The 22,240-nt window shown below is 46.4% G+C and overlaps 1 protein-coding gene and 1 long non-coding RNA gene across 4 annotated transcripts in view; one reads left to right on the top strand and one right to left on the bottom strand.

The window, feature by feature from the left end:
* The first annotated feature begins 9 nt into the window (after positions 1–9).
* LOC107215517 lies at positions 10–2,096 on the top strand. The gene is made up of 2 exons (XR_001525168.3): positions 10–618; positions 1,568–2,096. It is a non-coding gene; the product is annotated as an uncharacterized LOC107215517 (long non-coding RNA).
* Positions 1,526–22,240, bottom strand: part of DAZAP1 (DAZ associated protein 1) — a 24,928-nt gene continuing 4,213 nt past the window's right edge. Inside the window, exons 2-12 of one of the 3 annotated variants that reach the window (XM_015651662.1) lie at positions 20,445–20,485; positions 19,827–19,993; positions 19,498–19,563; positions 18,845–18,955; positions 16,568–16,616; positions 12,261–12,343; positions 8,795–8,948; positions 7,178–7,207; positions 6,606–6,746; positions 5,673–5,855; positions 1,526–2,520 (exon numbers count right to left, since the gene is read on the bottom strand). In XM_015651662.1, coding sequence (XP_015507148.1) covers positions 2,348–2,520; positions 5,673–5,855; positions 6,606–6,746; positions 7,178–7,207; positions 8,795–8,948; positions 12,261–12,343; positions 16,568–16,616; positions 18,845–18,955; positions 19,498–19,563; positions 19,827–19,993; positions 20,445–20,485 — 1,198 coding nt within the window. In that variant the 3' untranslated portion in view covers positions 1,526–2,347. Of the gene's footprint in view, positions 2,521–5,672; positions 5,856–6,605; positions 6,747–7,177; positions 7,208–8,794; positions 8,949–12,260; positions 12,344–16,567; positions 16,617–18,844; positions 18,956–19,497; positions 19,564–19,826; positions 19,994–20,444; positions 20,486–22,240 lie in introns of those variants that run through there. The other 2 variants (XM_015651663.1, XM_033520142.1) reach the window with 2 other exon arrangements.

Raw genomic sequence — 22,240 nt, 5'->3', positions numbered from 1 at the left:
CGCCCTCAGTGCCCTTAAAGGGGCCGCAGCCGCCCTCAGGGACACCGCGGGGACACCGCGGGGACACCTGTGAGGGACGGAGCCTCCTCTTCCCCCTGAACCTGCCCCTCGTGATCCAGGGAATCCTCAGGTTCCAATAAATCCGTCCCTTCCCGCTGGCCCAGGGTGGAACCCGCACGGCAGCGCCTGAGGGACGGCCCGGACCCCTCAGCCAGCCCGGGCCCGAGCATCCCGCACCTGCCTGGGGCCACCTTCGTCTTTCACCCTAAACCTTCATCTTCCCACGGGAGGCAGCGGCTCTGCGGCTCGGGGCAGGCCAGAACCGGCTCGTTCGGCACAGGTTGATCCGGTTTGGCCCCCGGCTGAAGGTTCCAGATCTAACGGGCCTGGAAGAGCTGGTTCTGCGCAGACGGGATCCAAAACCGAACGCTTTTATCCCAGGAGAAGGTAAAGCCGCTGGGTGTTCTCCAGGCTCCAGGGAGGTGCTGTGCCGTTTCCGCGGTGTTCCACACTCCTGAGGGAGTGGAGCTGGTGTCAGAACATCGCTGGAGCTGCTCCTGTTCCAGTAGGAATTCCGAGCTCGGAGTGCCACGAAGATTCGGGCCCGGAAGATTCACAGTGAGTGGAACCAGATCCACACAAAATACAAAATACCCTCTGAACTGATGGGAGTCCTGCCAGGAGCGAGCCAGCGACCTCTGCATCCCAAGCCATCCCCAATTCCACCTCATTAACAGTGATTAATTAGACCAGACGGGCTCAGGAGCACAGACAGCCCCCAGTGAAGGATCCATGGGCAGGATTTGGGGCTGCCCTTCAGCCAAGGGACACTGTGACCTCGGCGAGATCCTTTCCCTCAGCTTAGCCCCACAGTTCAGAGCCAAACCCCAGGGTGATCTTCCAGAAGATGTGAGGCAAAGTTACAGACATTGATATCCACTGAATAAATTCCATAAATTACCCAATTTCCTGCAGTGCCTCCAAGTGAAGGGTGAACAGCAGCATTTGTGTCAGTGTCACCATCACGTGTGACCCAACACGGGGCCAGGCCAAGGGTTTTAGGAGCCCTTGTGCAGGTCAGATCGGATCCAGATCAGAGCCGTTCAGCACATCAGAACAAAGCCCTTGACCAGGATGGATCCTGTCCAGGCTGGAGGATCCTTCACCTGGTTGGATCCACTGCAAGCTCCAGCCCTTCACTGGGATGATCTAGTCCAGGTGGGAGCCCTGTGCCAGGAGGGATCCAATCCAGGCTGGAGGATCCAATCCAAGTCCGAGCCCTTCGGGACATGAGGTAGGATCCAAGCTCTTCACCGGGCTGGCTCTGATCCAGGCTGGAGGATCCTTCCCCAGCTCAGATCCCATCCAGGAGTGGCTCCCTGGCAGTGCCACCCGGTGGGGCGGGCACAGGGCACACTGGTGACACCACACAGACCCAGCAGAGCAGCCCCCGAGGACTCCCAGGGCAAACCCACACTCACAAAAGCCAAAAAAACAAAAAAAACCCAGAAAAATGGAGACAGGCTGGTGTTTCTAATCCAAAGGTTCTTGTCTTTATTCAAACCAGGGCTCAGCACTGCTCAGTGCCAAACGCACCAAAACCTTTTTGCCTGAGGGAAATCCACATCTCGCCAAGGCCTCCGGAGCCCCGCGGCGGAGCGAGGGAAGCGTGGAGCCCGGAGCCAGCGCTCCCCGAGTGCCTCTGTGCGTCCGCAGCTCCTGTGCCTGCCCCGGCCCAGCTCTGCCCCCCACAACAAACAGCAAAATACACTCAGCAGGTTTCTGTCAACTCCCAGAGTTTCGGAACCCTCCGCCCCAAGCGCTGCCGTGGGGAGGGAGGAAGGGGCTTGCAGCTCTTCCCCCGCCTCCGACAGCGCTCGTGGAAACCCTGTTTTAAATTAAAAAATAAGCCAGCATACATAGTAGAAAATTTCTCTTAAAAATTTCACAATCTGTAAATGTATATATTTTTTTTTTTTCTTTTAAACATAAAAGTTTACAATATACGGTAAAACAAAGGCTCAGGAAAAATAATTTCAAAAAAAAGAAACCTGAAGTTTTGAATTAAAGCTGAAGACATTTTTAAAACCCTGTAATTTGAACCAGTGACATTTTCTTTATTTGTGCTGATGGGTTAGAGAAAGGAAAATCTTTAAAAACTGCAGTCCAAACACCCACAGCTCTGCCTTCAGAAGCCATCTGCCCCCACCCCCCCCACGAAAAAATTGTTGTTAGGTTTTTCTTCCATCAAGTAATGTGATTGTCACAAGTTCAGAAGTCTGGGATCCCGGGGTTCAGCTGGGCCCAGAGATCCCTGTGGACAGCACTCCCTGATTGCCAGCCCAGGCTAGCGCCGGTAGGGATGGAATCCTTGCACGTTGTGGTTCTGTCCCCGGCCGAAGCCGCTGCCTCCGGCTGGGGGGCCGCTGGATGGCTGCACAGAGGGGCCTCCGTAGGGAGGGGGCTGCTGGCTGGGATCAGAGAAACCTTGTCCAAACCCACTCAAGTCTTGTCCATACCCTGGGGAGAAGGGAAAGGCACAGGATGAGGCTCCAGAAGCAGGATCCCACAGCTGGCACCGCTCCCTCCCAGGAGCACACCCTGGAACGTCACCTGGGAGGAGCAGCAGCTCTGGGGTCCTGCAGGAATCCTCCTTCCTCACACAGGAAATGGCAAAAAGCAGAAGGGAACAGGTGTGCAGGAAGGGGGAGCTGTGTTTGGGCTGGCAGTTCAACCATCTGCTCACAGGTTTGGTGTGGCTCACAGGGAATGCTTGGGAGCAGTTTGATTTTGGGTTGGGTTTTTTATTGGCTAAAAGCGGTCAGATCCAGGACAGGTAAGAGATGGAGCTGGGAAATTTTCCCTGAAACCTCCCAGACTGAGGGTGCAGTTATGAGATTTTTGGCTTTGCACACTCAGCTTCATCACCTGGACAATGAAAAACCTTCCTGCACTGAACAGACAATCCTAAAATTCCCTTTCAAATCACACATAAATATTGGAATCTGCACCACAGACCACTCTGGAATGAGCAGAATTTAGAGACAGGGAGAAAAACAGGCATTTTCTTTCCACAAGAAAAGACTGGCTGGAATTCCTGCAACACAAAATTTACAACTACACATAAATTAAGATGACTGAGAAATTGAGAAATTTAATTCAAATTCTCATAATTAAATATGACTCTTAATCCTGGCATCAGCGCCAGCCCCAGCTCTGAAAGATGCTATTAAGGCTCCTAATTACCTAGAGCATTTCTGCAGTGCTGCCTCTCTCTCTCTGCAGGCTTAGAGCAGGTTTAACTCTCTTAATCCCAAACAAAGTCTCTTAGCACGTCTTCAGCAGTTCAGTTTCCAGCTCTGCCTGTCCCTCAGGACTTTCTGGCACTAATGAGCACTAAAACACAGCGAGCTCAGGCTCTGGGAGCTCCAAATGCTCCTCCTGGCACTTGTTCAGACACAGATAAGCAGGCACCCAAAACTACAAGGGGATTGTTTGCCAAGGGGTGAGGCTGGGAGTGGAAAAACACAAGCCTGGAGTTGCTCTCCCCGCACACAGGAGTGTGTGAGCCCCACAGCACGGGGCTCAGGTTGTTTGTGATGAAGGAAACCCACAGCACACAGCCACACTCAGTGCCTTGGCTGCTGCCCTCCCTCCCTGGCTCTGCTCCAGCCCAGCTGCTCCCCAGGGCTGTGCAGGTTGTGTGGTTTGAGTGTCTGGCTCCAAAGCTGAGCCTGCAGGATCCATCAGCAGGATAAAGGCAGGCTGGGCTGTGGGAGTGAGCAGCGGCAGGCACAGCTCTCTGTGTGGTTTCACCCAGCTGGAAGCACAGCCCTGACACAAAACCCAACCCCTGAGAGCCAACCCTGCCTCTCACCCTCCCCAGCAGCCCCGGCAAGGAACACCAGGGAACTTTCCCAGGTCCTGCCTGAGGCTCCTCCCTGCTCAGCCCGACCTTGGGAGGGCACACAAAGCTTCGGGTGTGGCCTGAAAGGTTTGGAGCAGACAAACCCATCCCAGTGAGAACTGAGGGGACTGCAAGGACGAGCCTCAAGAGCGCCCTGCACAGAGATAATGAATTTTTAATTATTTTAAATGAATGTAATTAATTAATTTGATTTTGCAGGGTGAGCATTAGTGCTGACACTCATCATGGGTGCACACACTGAAGGATTTAGGACACTGCCCAGCATAAACCTTACAGTGCCTTACACTCATCAGGGAACTCTGTCTTTTTAAAGCCCACACGTTTTACACATTTATGTAAATATATGCAAATAAGGGACATTTCCAGAGATGGGGCAGACACAGCTTCTCTGGGAAACCTGTGCCAGGGTTTTAACACCCTCAAAGAGACGTTGTTTTTCCTAATATCCAGTCTAAATCTATTCTTTTCCAGATCAAAGCCATTCCCCTTGTCCTGCCACTACAGCTCCAGATGAAGAGTCCTTTTCCATCAGATCTTTCCTAAACTTCCAACACCTCCCAAACTCTGGCTCCTCACTGACTGTGGCTCTGCAGGGATTTGTGCTTTATTTAGAAGGGTCCAACCCACTCCAAAAAGAGTCTGCAAAGAGCCAAGTTCTGGCAGAACAAGAAAAACTTCCTCGAGTCACAAGGGTAAAACTATCCGTGAAATCAACTGTGTTTGTAAGAAACAAATGAAAAAACATTTCAAACTCATCAACATGAGACCATGCTGCTTAATAAACACATCTCAAAGGCTCCTCTTCCTTCAGAGGCTGCGCTTTACACTGCTGGAACTTTGAATAATATCTATTCAAATAAATTTTGTGAAGTTTTCATTTCATAGCAGTTTCTGCAGGAACTTGAGACAGCACTACCACATGGAGAACGTGTTCCAGCAGAAAACAGCCCAAATCCACGGGGCTGCTGCATAATAAATTCCCTTCAGAAGTAAAAACTGACCAATTACAATCCCTTAAAAACAACATTAGTACAGAGCTCTTTGGAGAGATCTCTGCAGAGATATTTAGAGAGCACAGCTGAAAAACAGGGCTGAGAAGAGCAAGATGAGAATGAGAATTCCCTCTGAGCTCCCTCAGGGAGCAGTAGCAGCAGCAATTTTACTCTGGTGCACAGGCACTTGTCTAGCGATTTTAGAAGAATTTGTTTTTTGTAGCACTGCCTGCCTGGTTTAAAACTTGTTAGCTCAGTGCCTTCTACCTCAAAGTTACCTACAGAGCACAAAAAAAGCTTTGCACAGAACTGCACCTTGGGAGAAATGGGGAAGGGATGGAAAAAGGGAGGAAAAAAGGGAGGAAAAGGCACCAGTTTGGATCCTTACACATGCACTGCCCGTCTCTCCATGCTGCTCTTACTCTTCAAGTCTGTTCTCCAAGCTCTGGAGACACAAAGAAAAGCTCACTACAAGCTCTGTGAAGCTCTTGGAGTGGAAAGTTTTAGCTACAGATTTGGGGAAGAGTGGAAACCAGGAATTCATCCTGGCAGTGCACAAATCCCTGAAGGTTATTTTACAGCACAAAAGCAACACTTTAGAGCTAAGAAAATTCCCTCTGGCTAGAATATTGCATGATTTAAGGATGGCTTGAGCTGGTGGGAGCATTCCCATCCCGGAGAAGTGCCTGCAGCAAACTGTGTCCAACACTCAGGACTGAAGGGAAAGGGGACAAATGCCAGCAGTTACTCACCAAACTGACTATAAGGGAATTCTGGCTGAGCAGTCGGGGGTTTGCTCATGTCCTGAGTTGCCTGAGATGGTGGTGGTGGTGGAGGAAAAGCGAGTGGTGCTGCCCCTGGAGTGGCAGGTGGAGGGGGGACTCCAGGGGGGGCAAACTGGTCAGGTGGAGGAGGTGGAGCACCATAACCAAAACCTGCAAGGACAGAACAGGTGAACATCAATGTCCTGCTGGCCTTTAGAGATGATACAATTTCAAACCAACATTTCTAAGGCTATGAAACCCCAGGTGTTTGTGACCAGTGGCTGCACAGAGATTCACCTTGACAGGTTGGTCACCCCCATGGCTCATATGTGGGAGAAATGTCCCCACAAAGCCATAGGCTGCAGCACAGAGAAAGGGATAAACTGGGGACCAAACTCTGTGCTCACAAACATGAGGAGGAAGCTGTATTATCCAAGACTTTAGGAGGAAAAAGCATCTTGAAATAACTGGGTGCTATTTTCCACCTTCTTCTTTAAACTAGGCTTGTGACAGGCTTTTGAAAAGTTGGCCTGAGAGGTAGGTGCTAAAATCCTATTTGTATTTCCAGCCCCAGTTACAACCCTAATTCCTTAAGCTCCTCCAAAAACCCTGCCTGTGTTTGGCACAGATCACCAGCACTGAGCTCTAAGTTTTCTCTCAGATGTCCTAACAAAGCTGCACAATGTATCTAAATTCATTTAGCAACACAGATTTAAACTAGAGAATAGAAATGATTACAGCATCCAAGAATAAAATAATCCAAGAAAGATATAATACTATAGTTAATTTTAACTCAGAATATATAATCTGGGAAAAATAATTAAGGATAGGTGAAACACAGGAGCAAATCCAAGTCCAGCAAACGATGAGGAAAAGCTGAATTTGGAGCTGGATGTGCTCCAGCCCCTGGAGGTCACTTACTAAACGGTGGAGGGGTGCCATAGCCCTGTGGAAATCCTTGTGGAGGCGGGAATCCCCCGGGAGGTGTGGAGACAATGTATGAGGTAAATGGTGGTGGTGGGGGAGGAGCTCCTCTGCCTGGAGGAGGGGGTCCATATCCACCTGGAAAAGAAGAGAAACCCCAAAAACTGAAGCAGATGAATAGCAAGGAGCTGCTGCTGGAGTCAACTTCCTCTAGGTGGGGTAAGGCTGTTGGGTGGATTTCAAACGCAGCTTCAGCCTTCTATGAATCCTCACTTTGGGAAATATTTGTCCTCCAAGTATCCCCACTGTAAATAATTGCAGTTTAGCATGTAATCCCTTGGTAACAAATTAATGTGGCTGGAGCAGCAGGATGTGTGTCAGCTCCCATTACTGAGCTGCTAAGAATCCACTGTCTTCCCCTTCGTTCCTCCAGGACAAATTCAATCAAGCTTTTAAATGTAGGTTAAATCCTACAGAAATCCACAAATCACTGTGAATGCTCAAAGAAGCTGCACCCGTGCTTGGGAGGATTTTTTCCTTTCAGAACTGGTCCCATATAATGTACTTACCAATTGCCTGTCCAGCTGGCACCCACATCCCTACAACAGAACAAAAAAAGGTCCTTAGACATCAGTGAAGCTGCACACGCCGGAGCAGGGATGATGCAAGAAGGAGGATTTGGCTCTGGGATAGACTGGGTATCCTCCCCATGTCCCTCACAGAGCTATTTTTATGGCCCAAGCAAGATTGTGGGACTATTTCTGAATGTGCAGTTCTGGAAAGACTCTGAATCATTCAGCAAATGACACTCAGAAAAGACAGCAGTTCCCAAACCCAAATCAGATGGAGCATTCGAGAGCTGCCACATACCAAGTGCAAGAAACTACAGAGAACAAAACCCTGGAGAATCCCAGCAGACTACACATCCAAGGGATTCTTAATTTACTACCAGGTTTATCCAAGTTATTTTTGCAGTTTTTGAAGCATAAAAAAAGCCTTTCCCATCCCTTGTGCAGTGCTGAGATTGAAGGATAAATGCTCTCATGTCTGACATTAATCTTTCCAGGAGATCACATATCATTTTCCCTACTAATCACTGCATGGAAAATAATGGGAGTTTCTCAGTTTGCAGATTAGCACATCTGTGCACAATGTCAACCCTCAGCTGCAGCTTTCAAGTTAATCAGCACCGTGGGGAAACGAGCAATCCCTGTGCTGCACTTCCATCCATCGGAGCAGAGATGGAGCAGCCACGCTCCCTGCAGCCCCCCAGGTGAACATTTCTCATCTCTCAGAGCAAGCAAGTCACAGCAACTCAATTATCCCTCTGCATTTCTCCAGAAGTTATCAAAATTGTCTTTGGATGAACTCAGCGTGTTTATCCTGCCTCTGGAATCTTGGGGGGGGTTGCAGCCATCAAACCCAGGCTGCTCCCGAGCCCTGCAGGGCTCCTGGTGTGCACTGAGTGCTCCCTGCACCAGAACTGCCTGGTGCTTTCCCAAGCTACATTAAGCAATAAAATTCAAAGGCAAGGCCATCCATTCTCCCCTCATCCCTTTCAGATTTTCCTGATAACTTCCTTTGAAACTGCCTCATCCTTGAAAAGCCGTATTTCAAGCACATTTGGCACTGGGGTGTTGTGCAGAACTCGCTCCACAGCTGGAGTCACACCTGGAACCTTCCCAACACCTCCTCTGAGTCCCCCCAACCCACGGGGATTCCATGTGGGGAGAGGCAGCCCCAAAGGGAACAGGTGAAACACACCTGGGGCATGTGCCAGACCTGGCACCGCCTTCTGCCAACAAAACGCATTTTTAAGGAAAACCAGTGAAAAAAAACCTCAGGGAAAGAGGTTTATTTTTCCAAGAGGAATTGGGTTTGTTTGGGGAACACTCTGAGTCCCAGTGCTGGGCCCCAAAGGCAGCAGTAATGAGGTGGCACTTGGAGGCTCACACTGGGCTCTCCATCCTCTCCCAGCACGTCAAGGATGTTTATCCTTTGTTCCCACATGGATCTGCTGCTTTGTGGGATCAGCTCCCACCTTAGGGGCTCGCTGAAGGCAATTCCAAAACTAGGGTGGGGCTGGAAATTTATTCCTGCTCTGAGGGAAATAAACCTAGGAGTAACACCTAGGTGAAAGAAGCGAAGTGCAGCGAGCTGGAGAGGCCGGGGAGGACGGGCAGTACCTTGGGGGCCGTATCCCTGCTGCCAGGTCGGAGGGGGCTGCCCTGCCCAGCCGTTGGCAGCGCTTGGCATGATCCTGCTTCCCCACTGGCTGGCCCCTGGTGGCCCCGGAGTTTGGCTCTTGCTATCCCGAGGCTCGGCGCGTTTCACCTCCACCTAAACAAACAGAGGCAGCGCTCAGCGGGGCTGGGGGGGCCCCGCGCCCCCCGGCCCCTCACACACACCCGCAGTTACACTTAAGACTACACTTAGCATCTTATGACTTATGTCTAAGTACTTAATTATTAAAACTTAAGGCCAGTAATTTACAATGTTTCTCAGGTACAGTGTAGGTGATGGTAAGGCATTACAAGTCCTACTGTCGAGGGATTCCGAGAAAAGCATCCTACAAATCACTTCGGTCTCGTTGGCTTGAATCTTAAAACAGCAGTACCCTCTTACAGCAGCTCTGCACTTAAAACAGCAGAATCTTGGACATTAATGACAGACTGATTTCATGTTCAAGGCAGGAGATATGAAGATGATGTTTTCAGTTAAAAAAAACAGAATTTTGAGTGAAGAGGCTGCTCTGAAAAAGGGTACTAATGCTTTAACCAAACATGTTTGGGGTCCATTTGGAAGTGACAGTTTAACCCACCCCAACTAACTGCAATTTCAGCTCTGCTCATACCTGAGAAACACACATTTTTTGATTTTGTTTTTTTGGTATTGTTGTCTTTTTTTTTTTTTTTTTTTAAACTTAAGATTTTATTTAAATGTCTAATGGAAGATAAAGACTTACCTTCCCCAGGCTAACGCTTAAAGAATCTCAGTTAACTCAAACAATGTCAGAGGGAATGGATGTGATAAGAGAATCTTACATTACATCTAACAAAAAAGTAAACAAACATGCAAGTAATAAAAATGGACAGTTGAGTCAATAAGAAGCAAATCTTCATACTGTGTTAAGTCAGTGACAAAACCCCTCCTGTTTTAAAAATTAGTAACCACAGTGCTTAACTTATTTCATTCCAAGATAAAATGTCCTAGTGTTCCCAGCCATGGAATAAGTGCGTTTGACCTACTTAAAATAAGCTGCACATTCAACATAAACCTCTCTCAAAAAAAAATAAAAAAATTAAAAAAAATCCAGTTCTGATTTAATGAAACCCTCTCAGCACTCACTGAAATCGAGCCTTTTTTTTTTTTTTTTTTTAATTTCATGATTAATTTTAATGGGTGCCAGAGTACAAAGAAAATAAATCTCAATCATCAATGGGCCTGAGTAGTATGGAAAATAAAGTATTCAGAATTCTTCCTGCCATGTCTTAAAAGCCATTCATGTTGGAGAACAAACAGGAAACAGGCACAAGGCAAGGACAAAGCCCCCCACACCCCCCCTGCCAATGCCCCAAGGACATGAGACATGACAGTAACCAAATCTCTGTCAGCTCAAGGCCCTTCCAGAGAGGAACCAAGGGAATTTTTCAAAGGACTCAAATTAATGAGTCTTAACACATTTGCCTTGAGGGAATTCGGTTATTGCTTACAAAAGCAGAGGCCTTCTTGCAATTTTAATTTTTTCCCCACCCTTTCAACAACATATGGATTCATTTCAGCAATACCTTTTTAATTACCAAAAAGACAGAAATACCATTTTTAAAGCAGGCATGATTAGGCAGTGAAGGAGAGAGCAGGGGATCTGGAGCTCATTAATCCTTGTGGAAGAATCCCATTAATTTTTCAGTGCACACTTGGAAGCGGGGAATTGCCAATGTGAGCACTGAAAATTCCCTGTGCAATAGGGAGGTTCAAATTCCACACCTGCCTAAAGCCCAGGTTACCCCAAGAAATGAGGCAACTCTATTACTCTGAGCTAAAAAATCTCCCTGAATCCTGCTGCCTTTTTGGTTTTTTTTGTCACTGAAAGGGGGGAGGAAAGGGCAAAAATCGATTCTTTCAGTTTGGAATTGGGTTTGTTTGGGGAACACTCTGAGTCCCAGTGCTAGGCCCCAAAGGCAGCAGTAATGAGGTGGCATTTGGAGGCTCACACTGGGCTCTCCATCCTCTCCCAGCACGTCAAGGATGTTTATCCTTTGTTCCCATATGGATCTGCTGTTTTGTGGGATCAGCTCCCACGTTAGGGGCCCGCTGAAGGCAATTCCAAGGGCAGATCAGGGAATATTTGGGGGGATACAGGTGATCCTTACACACCCCCTGTGTGATTTCCTGCACCTGCTCCCACCTGGGAGCATCACATCAGGAGCCAAGAACTGATGTTCTGGATCCCACAAGGACATTCTTTTGTTCCCATTATCAGGAAACCACCCAGCTCTCCACCCCAAATCAAGTTCACAGCAATTAAAGGCATTATTACACTGCAAACGAACCACAACTCCACTGATGTGCAGAGCATGTCCCCTGCTAGCTAAGGAAAGGCTTATGAAATATCAGCACATCAGAGACTTTAAAGACAATTAAAAACTCATACAATGCAGTCATTTAAGGAATGTGAGAATCTTCTGTATCTCCCTGAACCTCCTCACTCTAAGTTTAGCAGTTTTAACATTTAGTTTAAAATCTGGATATACCTTAAAGCTGTGCAGGGACTTAAATTGACCACAATTTCCTGTGGTTCATTTTTCTTTAAATTACTCTTTTCTCTATGTATAAAACTTGGGTTGTCCTGCAACAATTTATTTTGCTTTTAGGTTTGTGTTTTTGGCTTTTTTTTTCCACAGGTAAAAAGCATGTTCCTTGCTGAGTAACATCAAAGGAGCCTAAAAAATTCCTCCCTATCCAAGCCCCGTTTGCTGACAACACAGTATGAAGATGAAACAACCAGAGGTCACTTAACTGCATTGTGGTTAAATACTATATAGAGTACGTGGGTTGGTATCAAAGTTTCACAGTAAGTGACCCAATTTTTTAAAAAACCAATCCTTCAGAATGTTTCTTTTTTCCTCCCTTTTTCTTTTAAAGTTTAAGATTATATAAAGCAGATTGTCTGACACCACCTCGAGATTTGAGTATCGAGCACACATCTGAAGGAGTGGTATCTTAAACCAAGCCTTGAACAACTCGGATTTCACTGGGATTCTGCTTTTCCAACAGCTGGAAATCACTGATTTCTCTCCTTGCACCACAGCAGTGCTCAAAGCAGAGGCAGTGAGCACCAGTTCATCCCAGTGATGATGATCCCAGTTCACCTGCTCAGCCAGAGCAGCCCCCAGGTCTGTACACACAAGGCCTCACCCCAAGCAGAGCCCACAGCCTGAATCCTCAGGCTTCCACACCCTCCCTTCCCCAGGCTGCCCCCATCCTAACTGCCCTTCTCCAGCAAACTCAGACTTTCCCCACCTCCATGGATAAAGCCTTGAATTTGGACTGCTGAGCTCTCCCATTAATTAAGTTGGATTCCCCAGTGAAATCGCTCGTTGCCCAAGACTTGGTTCTTTCTTAAGGTAAAATAAAACTACAACTACACACTTTTTTGCCCATGATGTCGTGAAAATGCATGTTGACAGCCTGGTCCACTGATTGTTCGTCCTCGAAAGTAATAAATCCAAAACCTAGCCAACGACGAAGAGTGAATCAAGGTAGCAGGGTGTTGTGACACAAAACAGGATGATGAACAGTATTAGGGGCAGACCAAGGGTTCAAGCAGGGGTTTCAGATAACGACACTTGTGTTCAATTGGCAAAAAACTTTGAGGAAACTGCAATGGATACTTCCTGTGAAGAGGCTTTAGTGCCTCGTCTCGATTGCGCGCATGCAGCTTCGAACTGAGCTCGTTAACCGGCTTTTAATTTGATTTTATTCCTCATCCACCTACCAGGAAATGGAAAAACAACTGCTAAAATCAAAATACTTGTGGGACAGCAGATTGAAGTCAAGCAGCTTTGCTGCTCCTCCCTTTGATTCAGCCTAGCTTCCCAAGGAAAACCTATCATATATCCCTGTTCCCCAAAGCTGCAAAGCAACTTCCTCCCAATCCCTTAGCCCAGCTTCCAGTTAGGGAATATTTTCCGTGGAAAATAAGAAAGTTAGTTTGGAAATGTAGCTGTTAAAGCATGAGGAATTTTACCACTCCATGGATGAATGAGAAGCTTCAGAAACTAACAACCTACATCAGAGGTTCTCAAGTTTTCCACACCTTGGAGAAAAAGCACGGAACAGGTGTTACTCCTTCCCAACGCTGCAACCCCCGGTGAGGTGTTGCTCACAGAACGTGGTGTTGCTGCCACATCCTGAATCTGTTTCATTTCTTGGATTTCCTGTTGGTTTCCTTTTGAAAATCCACACAACTTCCCATCCTTTTTGGATTCCCTTCTGCCTGAGCACAGCCCTGCCTGCTGGCAGCTCAGCTGGAACCAGCAGTTTTTTTATGCTTGGAGAAAAGTCTGGGAAAGGAGGCAAAGCTCCCCTTTTGGGGGTCACTCTGAGAACCACTGCACGTAGGTTGTAGCTGCTGACACAGCCGAGAGAGTGGCAAAATAGTGGTTAATCCCCCAGGACACGGCGGCTGCTTCATGCCATCACCCACTGGCTGCTGGTGGGGACAACCCAGGGCAGGGAGGGACACATGCAGTACAGGAATTGTGCCATTCTTTGGATCAGCTACGGAGGGGGGGAGAAGGGGGAAGAGCAATAAAAATTAGAAAAGAAACCCGAGGTGCGGCGTGGGAAGCGTTTATGGAACATGGATGCGGTTCTGCTTTTCTGAAACCCAAGATTTCCCCCTTGGTTTGCGTTTTGCTTTGCAGCTAGTGCTGACAGCAGCCAAATCTTGCTCTAAAGCGTTACAGAATACAGGATCTAGCACAGGAATGTCTCTCCACGCTTATCCAACTGCGTTGGGTAAGCCCAAAGAGGCCTAGTGTAGAGAAAGTTTATATATATATATATATATAAAAATACACAAAGATACAGGCCAAAATAGATTCCAGCAGGTCAAATTCTGCTGTCAGCAACAAGAGCAAAAGACATCACTAAAATAAACTGAAAATAAAAAGGAAAAAACTTGGCATTTCCCACACACAAGAGACTGGCAGTATAAACGAAGTTTTGTGGAGCTGTGATGAAAGCTGCCTCGAAGCTGAGAGCAGCATTTCATCACAATATATTTGTCTGAGTTAACCAGAAATCCGAGTGTTGGAGCCAAAGGAAAAGTGTTTGTATTTAAATCACGTTTAGTATTCCAGCCTTTGTCTAAAAAGAGATGGGGAAGAAAAACAATGGATTCCATCTGGATGTGAAGATTGTTGTTAAATTTGATTCCAAAGCTAAAGGAGGGGAACAGATTGTTGGGAAGGGGTCGGAGGAGTGGAACAGGGAGAGCAAGAGGTCATTGAGGAAAGCAGTAAATAAATTTTAAAAAGGGGATTTAAAAGGGTCAGACAGGTCAAGATAAGGAAGAGTGAAGAAATCAGAGTAACACAGCAAAACTCCAAGGTAAAGTTTTGAGCAGAAGTGGTGAGAGCCACAACCCACAGCTTCAGTTTTTGAAGGACAAGACTCTGTCAAAGGCTGGAGAAATGAACTGCATCCAGCAGGAATCCAACAAGACCTGAGCAGACTGACAGGGATGGTCTGCAGCCAAAGGAGGAGGAGGAGATCAGACACAGCAAGAACCTGGAAATCCCTTCCCAGCTGTTGGCTTGGCCAAGAACAGGAAGCAGGAGAAGCTGAGACTGCACCAAAGCTACTTTGTTCCCTGAGAACTGTGACACAGCTGCTGCGCTTGGGGCTGTGGGGAGAGTTTGGATGAGGCAGAGCTGGCAGGAGCAGGCAGGACTGGGAAGAAGCAAAGATCACGTGGATACCTGACCCCAGTCAGCTCCTCAAGGACATCACCTGAGAATTTGGTGCCTCCTGAGGAGCTGGAGGTAAATGGATGCTACAGGGATTAGGAACAGGGATCATCTTCCCTCCTCCTACCACTAAACCAACATGCACTTCCAAAGGAAGGGTAAAGTGAATGGGAAAAGGCAAAATTCAGAAGGGTCTGAGGAGAGACTGGCCTGTGGAATTTTATCTACAGTTATTAAAAGGGTAAGGGGACAGAGCAGCAAGAAAACACAGAGCAGAGAGAGAAGGCAAGAGAAAATGTGTTCTGGGATGCACAACCAGGAATACCCAATACAAACTCGAGGAATTTTTCCTAGCACCCCCCAGGGACTGCCAAGGCCATTTTGGGAGATGACTGTTAGTCAGCACACTAAAAAAAGCCTGGAACAGCACAGAAACGAAAGGCAGAGGGACAGGATTCAAGAAGTGCTTAAGAAGTCTGATGAATTAGGGGAGGAAGTTTTCTGTGGGTGGAGACAAGACCTTTCCCACACCTGGCACTTCTGCTTTGCACCCCATGCCCTCCTTTGCCTGTTTTGTTTTTAGTAGAGCATGAAGCAGAGAAGCCATTAATTGAGACAGGATTAATCCAGACCAGGCATGATGTTTAAGTACCTTTTGCACAGAGGCTGCAAGGCTGGGATTAAATATTGCAAAGATAGAGATGATACAATAATTAGTGCAATATTTCAGAACTTCAGCCCCAAATCACATTCGGATGCCAGTGTCTTTGTCTCCTCTATCCAAAACCAGCTGCTCTAGAGCATTGAAACAGGTGAATTTATGTGCTGTTTAAATCAAAGGTATCTGTTGGAAGAAGATTAGGATAGCTAAAGCAAGAAAACAAAAAAACAAATATATTGAAACTTCGTTTACACTCCAATAAAAGACAAAGCCCGTCCCTCCTCTGACTGCGGAACTGGCCTGTACCTCTGTGATAAATTATCACCTAGAGAGAAGAAATCTAAAGAGATATCGTTAATCACAGTCAAACAATTCACAAAGAGAAAAGAAACAAAAAAAGAACTTACTTAACATTACCATACTTTACTATGAAACACTTAAATATGTCACTAAGGATGTATGTCTAAATTAAAAATAAAACTAAGACTTAACAGCTTAATAAATATGAAGTGAAGGATATATTTCTTAATAATGAGGCAGAAGAGAAATGAAAAGTTCAGATGGCAAACTATTCTCTAGCATGTCCAACATGCTACAGGGTGGGAGCACAGCTAAGCTTCACGTGCCAAAATATTGCCTCTTCCTTGGCAAACAGATGGTGGATGCAAAGGGACGTGGGTGACATGGAAATTGCTTCATATTTTGACCAAAGGTTCCCAGCTTGATTCACTATCTAGTGAATCTTTCAGGTTTTGGGGGCTTTTTTCCCCTCCTCTCTTAAAAATCAATCTGGTATATAAGGATTGTGTATCCCAATTAAAAATATACATATACATATAGTTCAGAATTAGTTTGTTTAAGAAGAGTTTTTCTTTAATTTGAGGTGAAGCCATTTAACCAAAACAAAAAGCAGGTGATGGATGGATTCTGTCCTGTCTTGTGCTCTGGCTGGAGCACCCCACATGCACTTGCAGACCCAACGTACCTTTCATGTGGAACAGGAGGAAAATCTGATTATTTTTTCCCCCCTCAAAAGTACCTTAAGCCACAGGAGTGGCTCGAGAATCAAATTTCATTCAACTATAAAAAAACCCCCAACCCATCAATGAGCATGAAACATCTGAGTTGAAATGCACAGACCCAAGTGAAGCTAGAGATGAAGAGTCTAGACTTGAAGTGATGTTTGCCCAGTGAATTATTCTTTTTCCTGAGGCAACAGAGGGAAAAAAAAAATCTACCTTTTCTGATGGTGTGAAATAGTTTGCCATCTGACTATAGGAGAGTATGAAGAAATTTCAAGGACAAACTAGATCAGCCTTTACCTCGGGGCCTCTGTTTCTCTGCGTCATAGATCATTACAACTTCAGTGACCTGGAAGAGAGAAGGGAAATTCTACTCCCTGTGCTACCAGGGGAGGGCTGGAACAGTCACCACCGGCTGATTCCTGCTCTCTACTCACAAAGCACAATCCAACTGCAGCCATCATCCCAGCAACAGCACAAAACCAGGGAATATTGCTCTTCCTGGGAGTTTAGAAAGCCTGACTTCATCTCTATTGTCTCATCACAGCTAACATTTTAATTTAACATTGAGGCTTTGCACTATTTGTACCCACTCTATGGCCTATTACACACCCCAAAGCTTTGTTTACCAGTGTAGCTTTTTAAAACATATTTTTTTCCCCATTTTTAACCATTTTCACTTTCACCATGAAAAGCAGCTTGAGCTGCAGGCAACACTGGGAACATGCAGGGCTCCTCTGATTGAATTACTGCAGCACCAGAGAGGCCCAGAGCACGAGTTCACCAATGCTTTAACAGCTTTACAAAACCCCTCTAAGTTCTGGATGAGCAGTATCAGTGTGATTTTAACCTAAAAAAAGAAAAAATGGAAACTGCAAGCTGTTCAAGGGCTTCAGGATTATTCTTCTCAGAATGAGCACCACAATAAGCTACAATTTAAATAAAACCTGAGGTGTAATGTTTATATCAACATTGAAACAGCTGAAGGGAACTGCTCTGAAATCTCTCAGATGCAGAAAATGGTCACAAAATGGGTGTGATTTTGCAGAATTGCATCTTCAAGACAATCCTAGGATATTTTTACTCATGAGTAAAAATGAGTTTAAAACCTGACACAATTTTATCTTTACTTACAGCTAGAAAACATTTGGGTTTGAGCTGCTGCACTCACTTGAGCACATCCTGCTGGATGTTCCCAGCTGGGGCTGGGGGATCCATGTGGGGATTATGCCATGGGACAACCAGTGCCAGATTTGTCCCTCCACTGCTCCATTTGGATCCTCTTCACCCTGGCCTTAATGACCCAGCAATTACCCAGGCTAAAAATCAGTGCCTGCCTTGGGCTCTTCACTCTGGTGGCCACAAAATATTTGTGAACTCCACTGCTCCAAAGGGACTTGTTACAACTCCAGGAAGATTTTCTGATTTCCATACTATGAGCAAAGTGCTACTACTTACTTTTAAGGGCACTTCCAGTTGTGGCTGCTGCCTTCTACATCTGCAGGACATACCCTACATCTCTCCCCAGCATCCAGGGCACAGCTGGAAAGCCAAGTCTGTGAGGAAGAGCCTTTAGAAACTTCCCACAGCTGTGGAAAGTGCTCCCTGTTTTTATTATTAAGTCTACTGCAGCCTTTCAAGCTAAAGAAACAGTTGTTAGCTGTTGCTTTTTGTGTTTTTAAATAAATTATCTTAATGGAATTTTAAACACTGATTTAACTCTTGATAAAGCTAAGAATTTGTTTCTCAATAAATGCTTTGCTGACACTAAGAAATGTTAGAAAAAGGTTGTTGAGGAAAGTATCAAAAACTACACTAAATGGCAGCTAAGTTCATTTTCACCAGCACATTCCTGAATTTAACTCAGGCAATCTTTAACTTCCTCAAACTTATTCACAGCTGAATTATTTCATTCAGTAGTTTATCATATTAAATGGGCAGTGAGAGCTGGGATCAATGGGAATTAAAGCTAAATAAAAAAGTAATACAGAAGATACAGTAATTTCAGTCCAAAGTTACAAACTGAACTAAAGAAGGTGCATGAGGAGCAGTTTGTCTCAGAATGGAGGTTCTAGGGACACCAGAACTAAGTTCCAGCTGAGATGGTTTGAAAGCAGCTACTGCTCCCAAAATAATGGCATGAGATGCAAATTAAACCTGTACACATAGGCAAATACCAGGATCTTAAAATTCAGCCCATTAAGAGACTCACTGTTCCCAAAAAATAATCAGAAGACAGTTTTAATTGCCCAGCTGAAAGTCATCAAGAGAAAGGGGGATGGAGGTGGAAATATTAATAATAAAAAGAATCATTTTTAAGCCACCTCAGGAGTTTTTGGAAGAAGGGACAGAATAATGCATCAGGTACACATAAACATGAGGAGTCAGAAGCAGCAAAGTAAATTCCACACAAGCAGCAGGTTCTGTCAAGGGACATTTCCAGATGATGGAAGTTTCTCACAAAATGCTTCAGGTGCTCCTCCAGCAATTTGTCCAAATTACCCCCAGATTTTACAGCTTGAGGAAATGTGAGAGGAGGCAGCAGGGAGGGGAGGCACCTTCCCCCCCAGGACTCACCACTCCGAACTTCTTGAAGTATTCCCTGAGCTCTGTCTCGCCACAGTTATGAGGAATCCCACCAACAAAAATTTTATTGGATTTATTGTTATCGCTCCTGGATCCTTTCTGCTAAATCAAGGAGGAGAAAATTCAGTCAGAAGGATAATAAGGGTAAGGGTGGCTGCTTCTATCATTTTACAATGAACCATGAACAATGGGCTCTGGCAGGCTGAGAGGAGAGTTCCAGCCTTGAAGTCTCCCAGGCATGAAAGGGAAGCACATTCCAAGCTCAGAGGTTCAGTGTCCCCTGTTCTTCAGAGGACCAGGAATCCAGGGCCTGTGTTCTGAGGCCACTGACTCATTCTAAACTGCAATCTGGTGAAGCTGCAGGGTGTGGAGTGGGCTGGAACAGCATCAGCCCTGACAGTGCCCTTCCAGACACTGCTCTTGAAGCTGAACTCCAGTAAAAGCATCGCTAAGAGCTTAGGAAACACCACACCCAAACTGACACTGCTCTGCACAGGGCCTGCCCATGGAAATCTGAATTAAAGACATTTCTTAGAAATTAAATTTAAACTCGAGCTCTGCATAGAGACTTCTACCTTTAAGACATGGATATAATCAAAAGGAATTCAAGAGAATTCAGACAACAGGCAGGGATCTTTCCTTACCCATCCTTCCTTCGGCCGTGTCCGCTCTGGCTGCATCCCCCGAGGTGTGCATGGCTTTGGATCAATCTGGAAGAAGTTCCAGTTTGGTCAGACCTCAGCATGCACAATTTTGCTCTAAAAGTCACGTCTGTGGCAGCTGAACCCAGCCCTGCTGACATGCAGCTCCTCAGAGCTCAAGGCAACACAAGCCACAGAGTTAGAGCTGCCTTACAATTAATCATTTAAACCAACAACCAGGTTAACTTTGACACTCTGCAAATAAGGAGCAAGAATTTAAAGCAAATCTTTGAATCTGGTGCAGGAAAAAAAATAACACAAAAGTAACTTACATTTCGGCCATCTAACGTATGAGGTCTGTTGGCCAGCACTGTTCCCACACAGTTGGGATCTTTAAATTTGACAAATCCAAATCCTCGAGATTGATTTGTTGTTTTGTCTTTCATTATTACACAGTCTACGACTTCTCCATACTGGGAGAAGTAGTTACGAAGGGTTTCTGTTCAAGAAAAAAAAAAGCAAGTATTAAAAAGAACCAGATATTAACAACATCGGACTCTGTTTGCAATTATGACACAACAGATCAGCAAACATGGAAAACAACTCCAAACTCATCTTTTGAAAATGATCACATCTTATTTCCTGTAAACAAATGGCAGACAACAGTTTATTTCCACTCATACAAATGGAAAATAGTAGGAAAGTGATTCTAAAACAGTTGTCTGTTGAGCTGACAAAAACTTCAGCACCAAACAATATAAACCTAAAAGTATTAATATATTTTAAAAAAACAGATATGATTACATATCTGAGCTGTCTCTCTAGAAAGTTTTATTAATTAGCAGAGGAGGAGGAGGCTCTCAGCCCAATCTCCTCACCACAGCAATGCCTGTCAAAGCTCCTGGCTGGGTTTTCACCATGGCCCAATGCCTGCAGCACACACTGCTCACCTTGTGTCGTGCTCCAGTCCAGGCCACCCACGAACAGCTTTCTGCAAGCAAAGCACAGGGCAGGTTTAGGGGCTACAGCAGATGCTCCATCTTATTGAAGGCACAGCTCAGCTCTTCTGGACAGGTTTGGGGGTACCAGGCCCTCCAACATGCCCCACAAATCTGGTGCTGCACTCCAAGCTGCTGATTAAACCAAACCCTTCCTCCATCCCTGCTCTCTGCTGCTCCCTCACTCACCACAAAACACTCACTTGGCTGCCAGCACCTTCTCGTGGGGTGAAAGCAAAAGTAGAAGTGCCAAGCTGAGGCCTGAGACAGAAGCCAAACCTGTGCAGCAGGTACTAAATAACAGAGCAGCACTAATCCAGCAGCAGTTGTGAAACCATGGTACAACCCAGTTTCAAGATAGCGCCGAGAAGGTGAGAAAGTCACGGCTAAACCCCAAACTAAACTGCTTAAAACTGATTCAACTCTTCCTCTGCAAAGAACACCCAAATCTGCAGGGTTTCCTGTCTCAGCACGCCCAAGGACCTGGGCAGGTGCTACAGGAGCTCCATGCCAGGCTGCCGGATCTGCAGCTCTTTATCAACTCCTGGGTGTGACAAAAGTTCCAGCAGTCACTTACTCAGTAATTAAAGGCTGGTTACAGCCACCTCAAACACTCTGAGCTTGTCAGTACCAAAAAAACCCCTCGCAGCTTCCTCCTGAGGAGCAGCACCAAGCTCTGCTCTCTGGGAGGAGAGGCAGGACCCAGGGAACAGCTGGAGCTGTGCCAGGGCTTGGGATGGATCTCAGGGAAAGGTTCTTCCCCCCGAGGGTGCTGGCACTGCCCAGGCTCCCCAGGGAATGGGCCCAGCCCCAAGGCTGCCAGAGCTCCAGGAGCATTTGGACAGCGCTCTCAGGGACAGGTTGGGATTGTTGGGGGGTCTGTGCAGGGCTTTGATGATCCTTGGGGATCCCTTCCAGCTCAAGAAATTGTGTGATTCTGTGAAAAACTCTGCTGTTAATAGTTCTATGGCTCTGCACAGACAAGCACTAGGGTAGTTTATTTTTGGGGGGAGCCCCCAGTTTTCCACTGGACCTCAAAGAGAAAAAAACACCTGCTTTGTCTTCTACTTGCCTTTACCTATACTCAAGTACAGCTGAGGGCGGTGAGAATTCCTGCATCCTCACTTACATGGGCAATGTTGAATTTCTCCTAATAAAAAAAAAATTAAACTTCCTTTCACCTGCTCTTTTCAGGAGCAAGTAACGGCAGGGAGAGCCCAGTGATCCTCAGTAAGAGCTGCAGGTACACTGGGACTACCAGGGAAGTGAAAACCTTGCAACTGGAAGTTCCTGTGGAGCAGGACAGCTCACTGACAAAACCAGCCTGTCCCTTTCTACTTTGATTCACTTCTCTGTGATAGAACATCATGTCACGACCCTTCTGCACCAGCCAAAGTGACAAAATTCAATACTACACAGCACCTACGAGCCTTGTTCCATTGAGGCTAATTCTGTTCCTAAGTTACAAGCTGAGACGTGACACGAGTCTTGTCTTTCACAAAAACAGACCAACTGTTAAGTGCTGATCAAAGCATCTCCTTGAGCAGCCAGCAAACAACTGAGCTGGTGACAACGACGGCAAAGACAGCCCTCAGTGTCACAGCAGACAGCGGCTGCCTCTGCTGCCTTATCCTAATGCAAAAGGACGTGTCAGCCCTCCCGAGAGCAGCACGGGGCACCACCCGGCACTCCTCCCCTGCCCTCCCGAGAGCAGCACGGGCACCACCCGGCACTCCTCCCCTGCCCTC

Source organism: Parus major, chromosome 28 (genome assembly GCF_001522545.3).
Source record: "Parus major isolate Abel chromosome 28, Parus_major1.1, whole genome shotgun sequence".
Taxonomy (NCBI): domain Eukaryota; kingdom Metazoa; phylum Chordata; class Aves; order Passeriformes; family Paridae; genus Parus; species Parus major.
The sequence above is the reverse complement of the archived record's forward strand: the minus strand, read 5'-3'. Positions and strand labels throughout refer to the sequence as shown.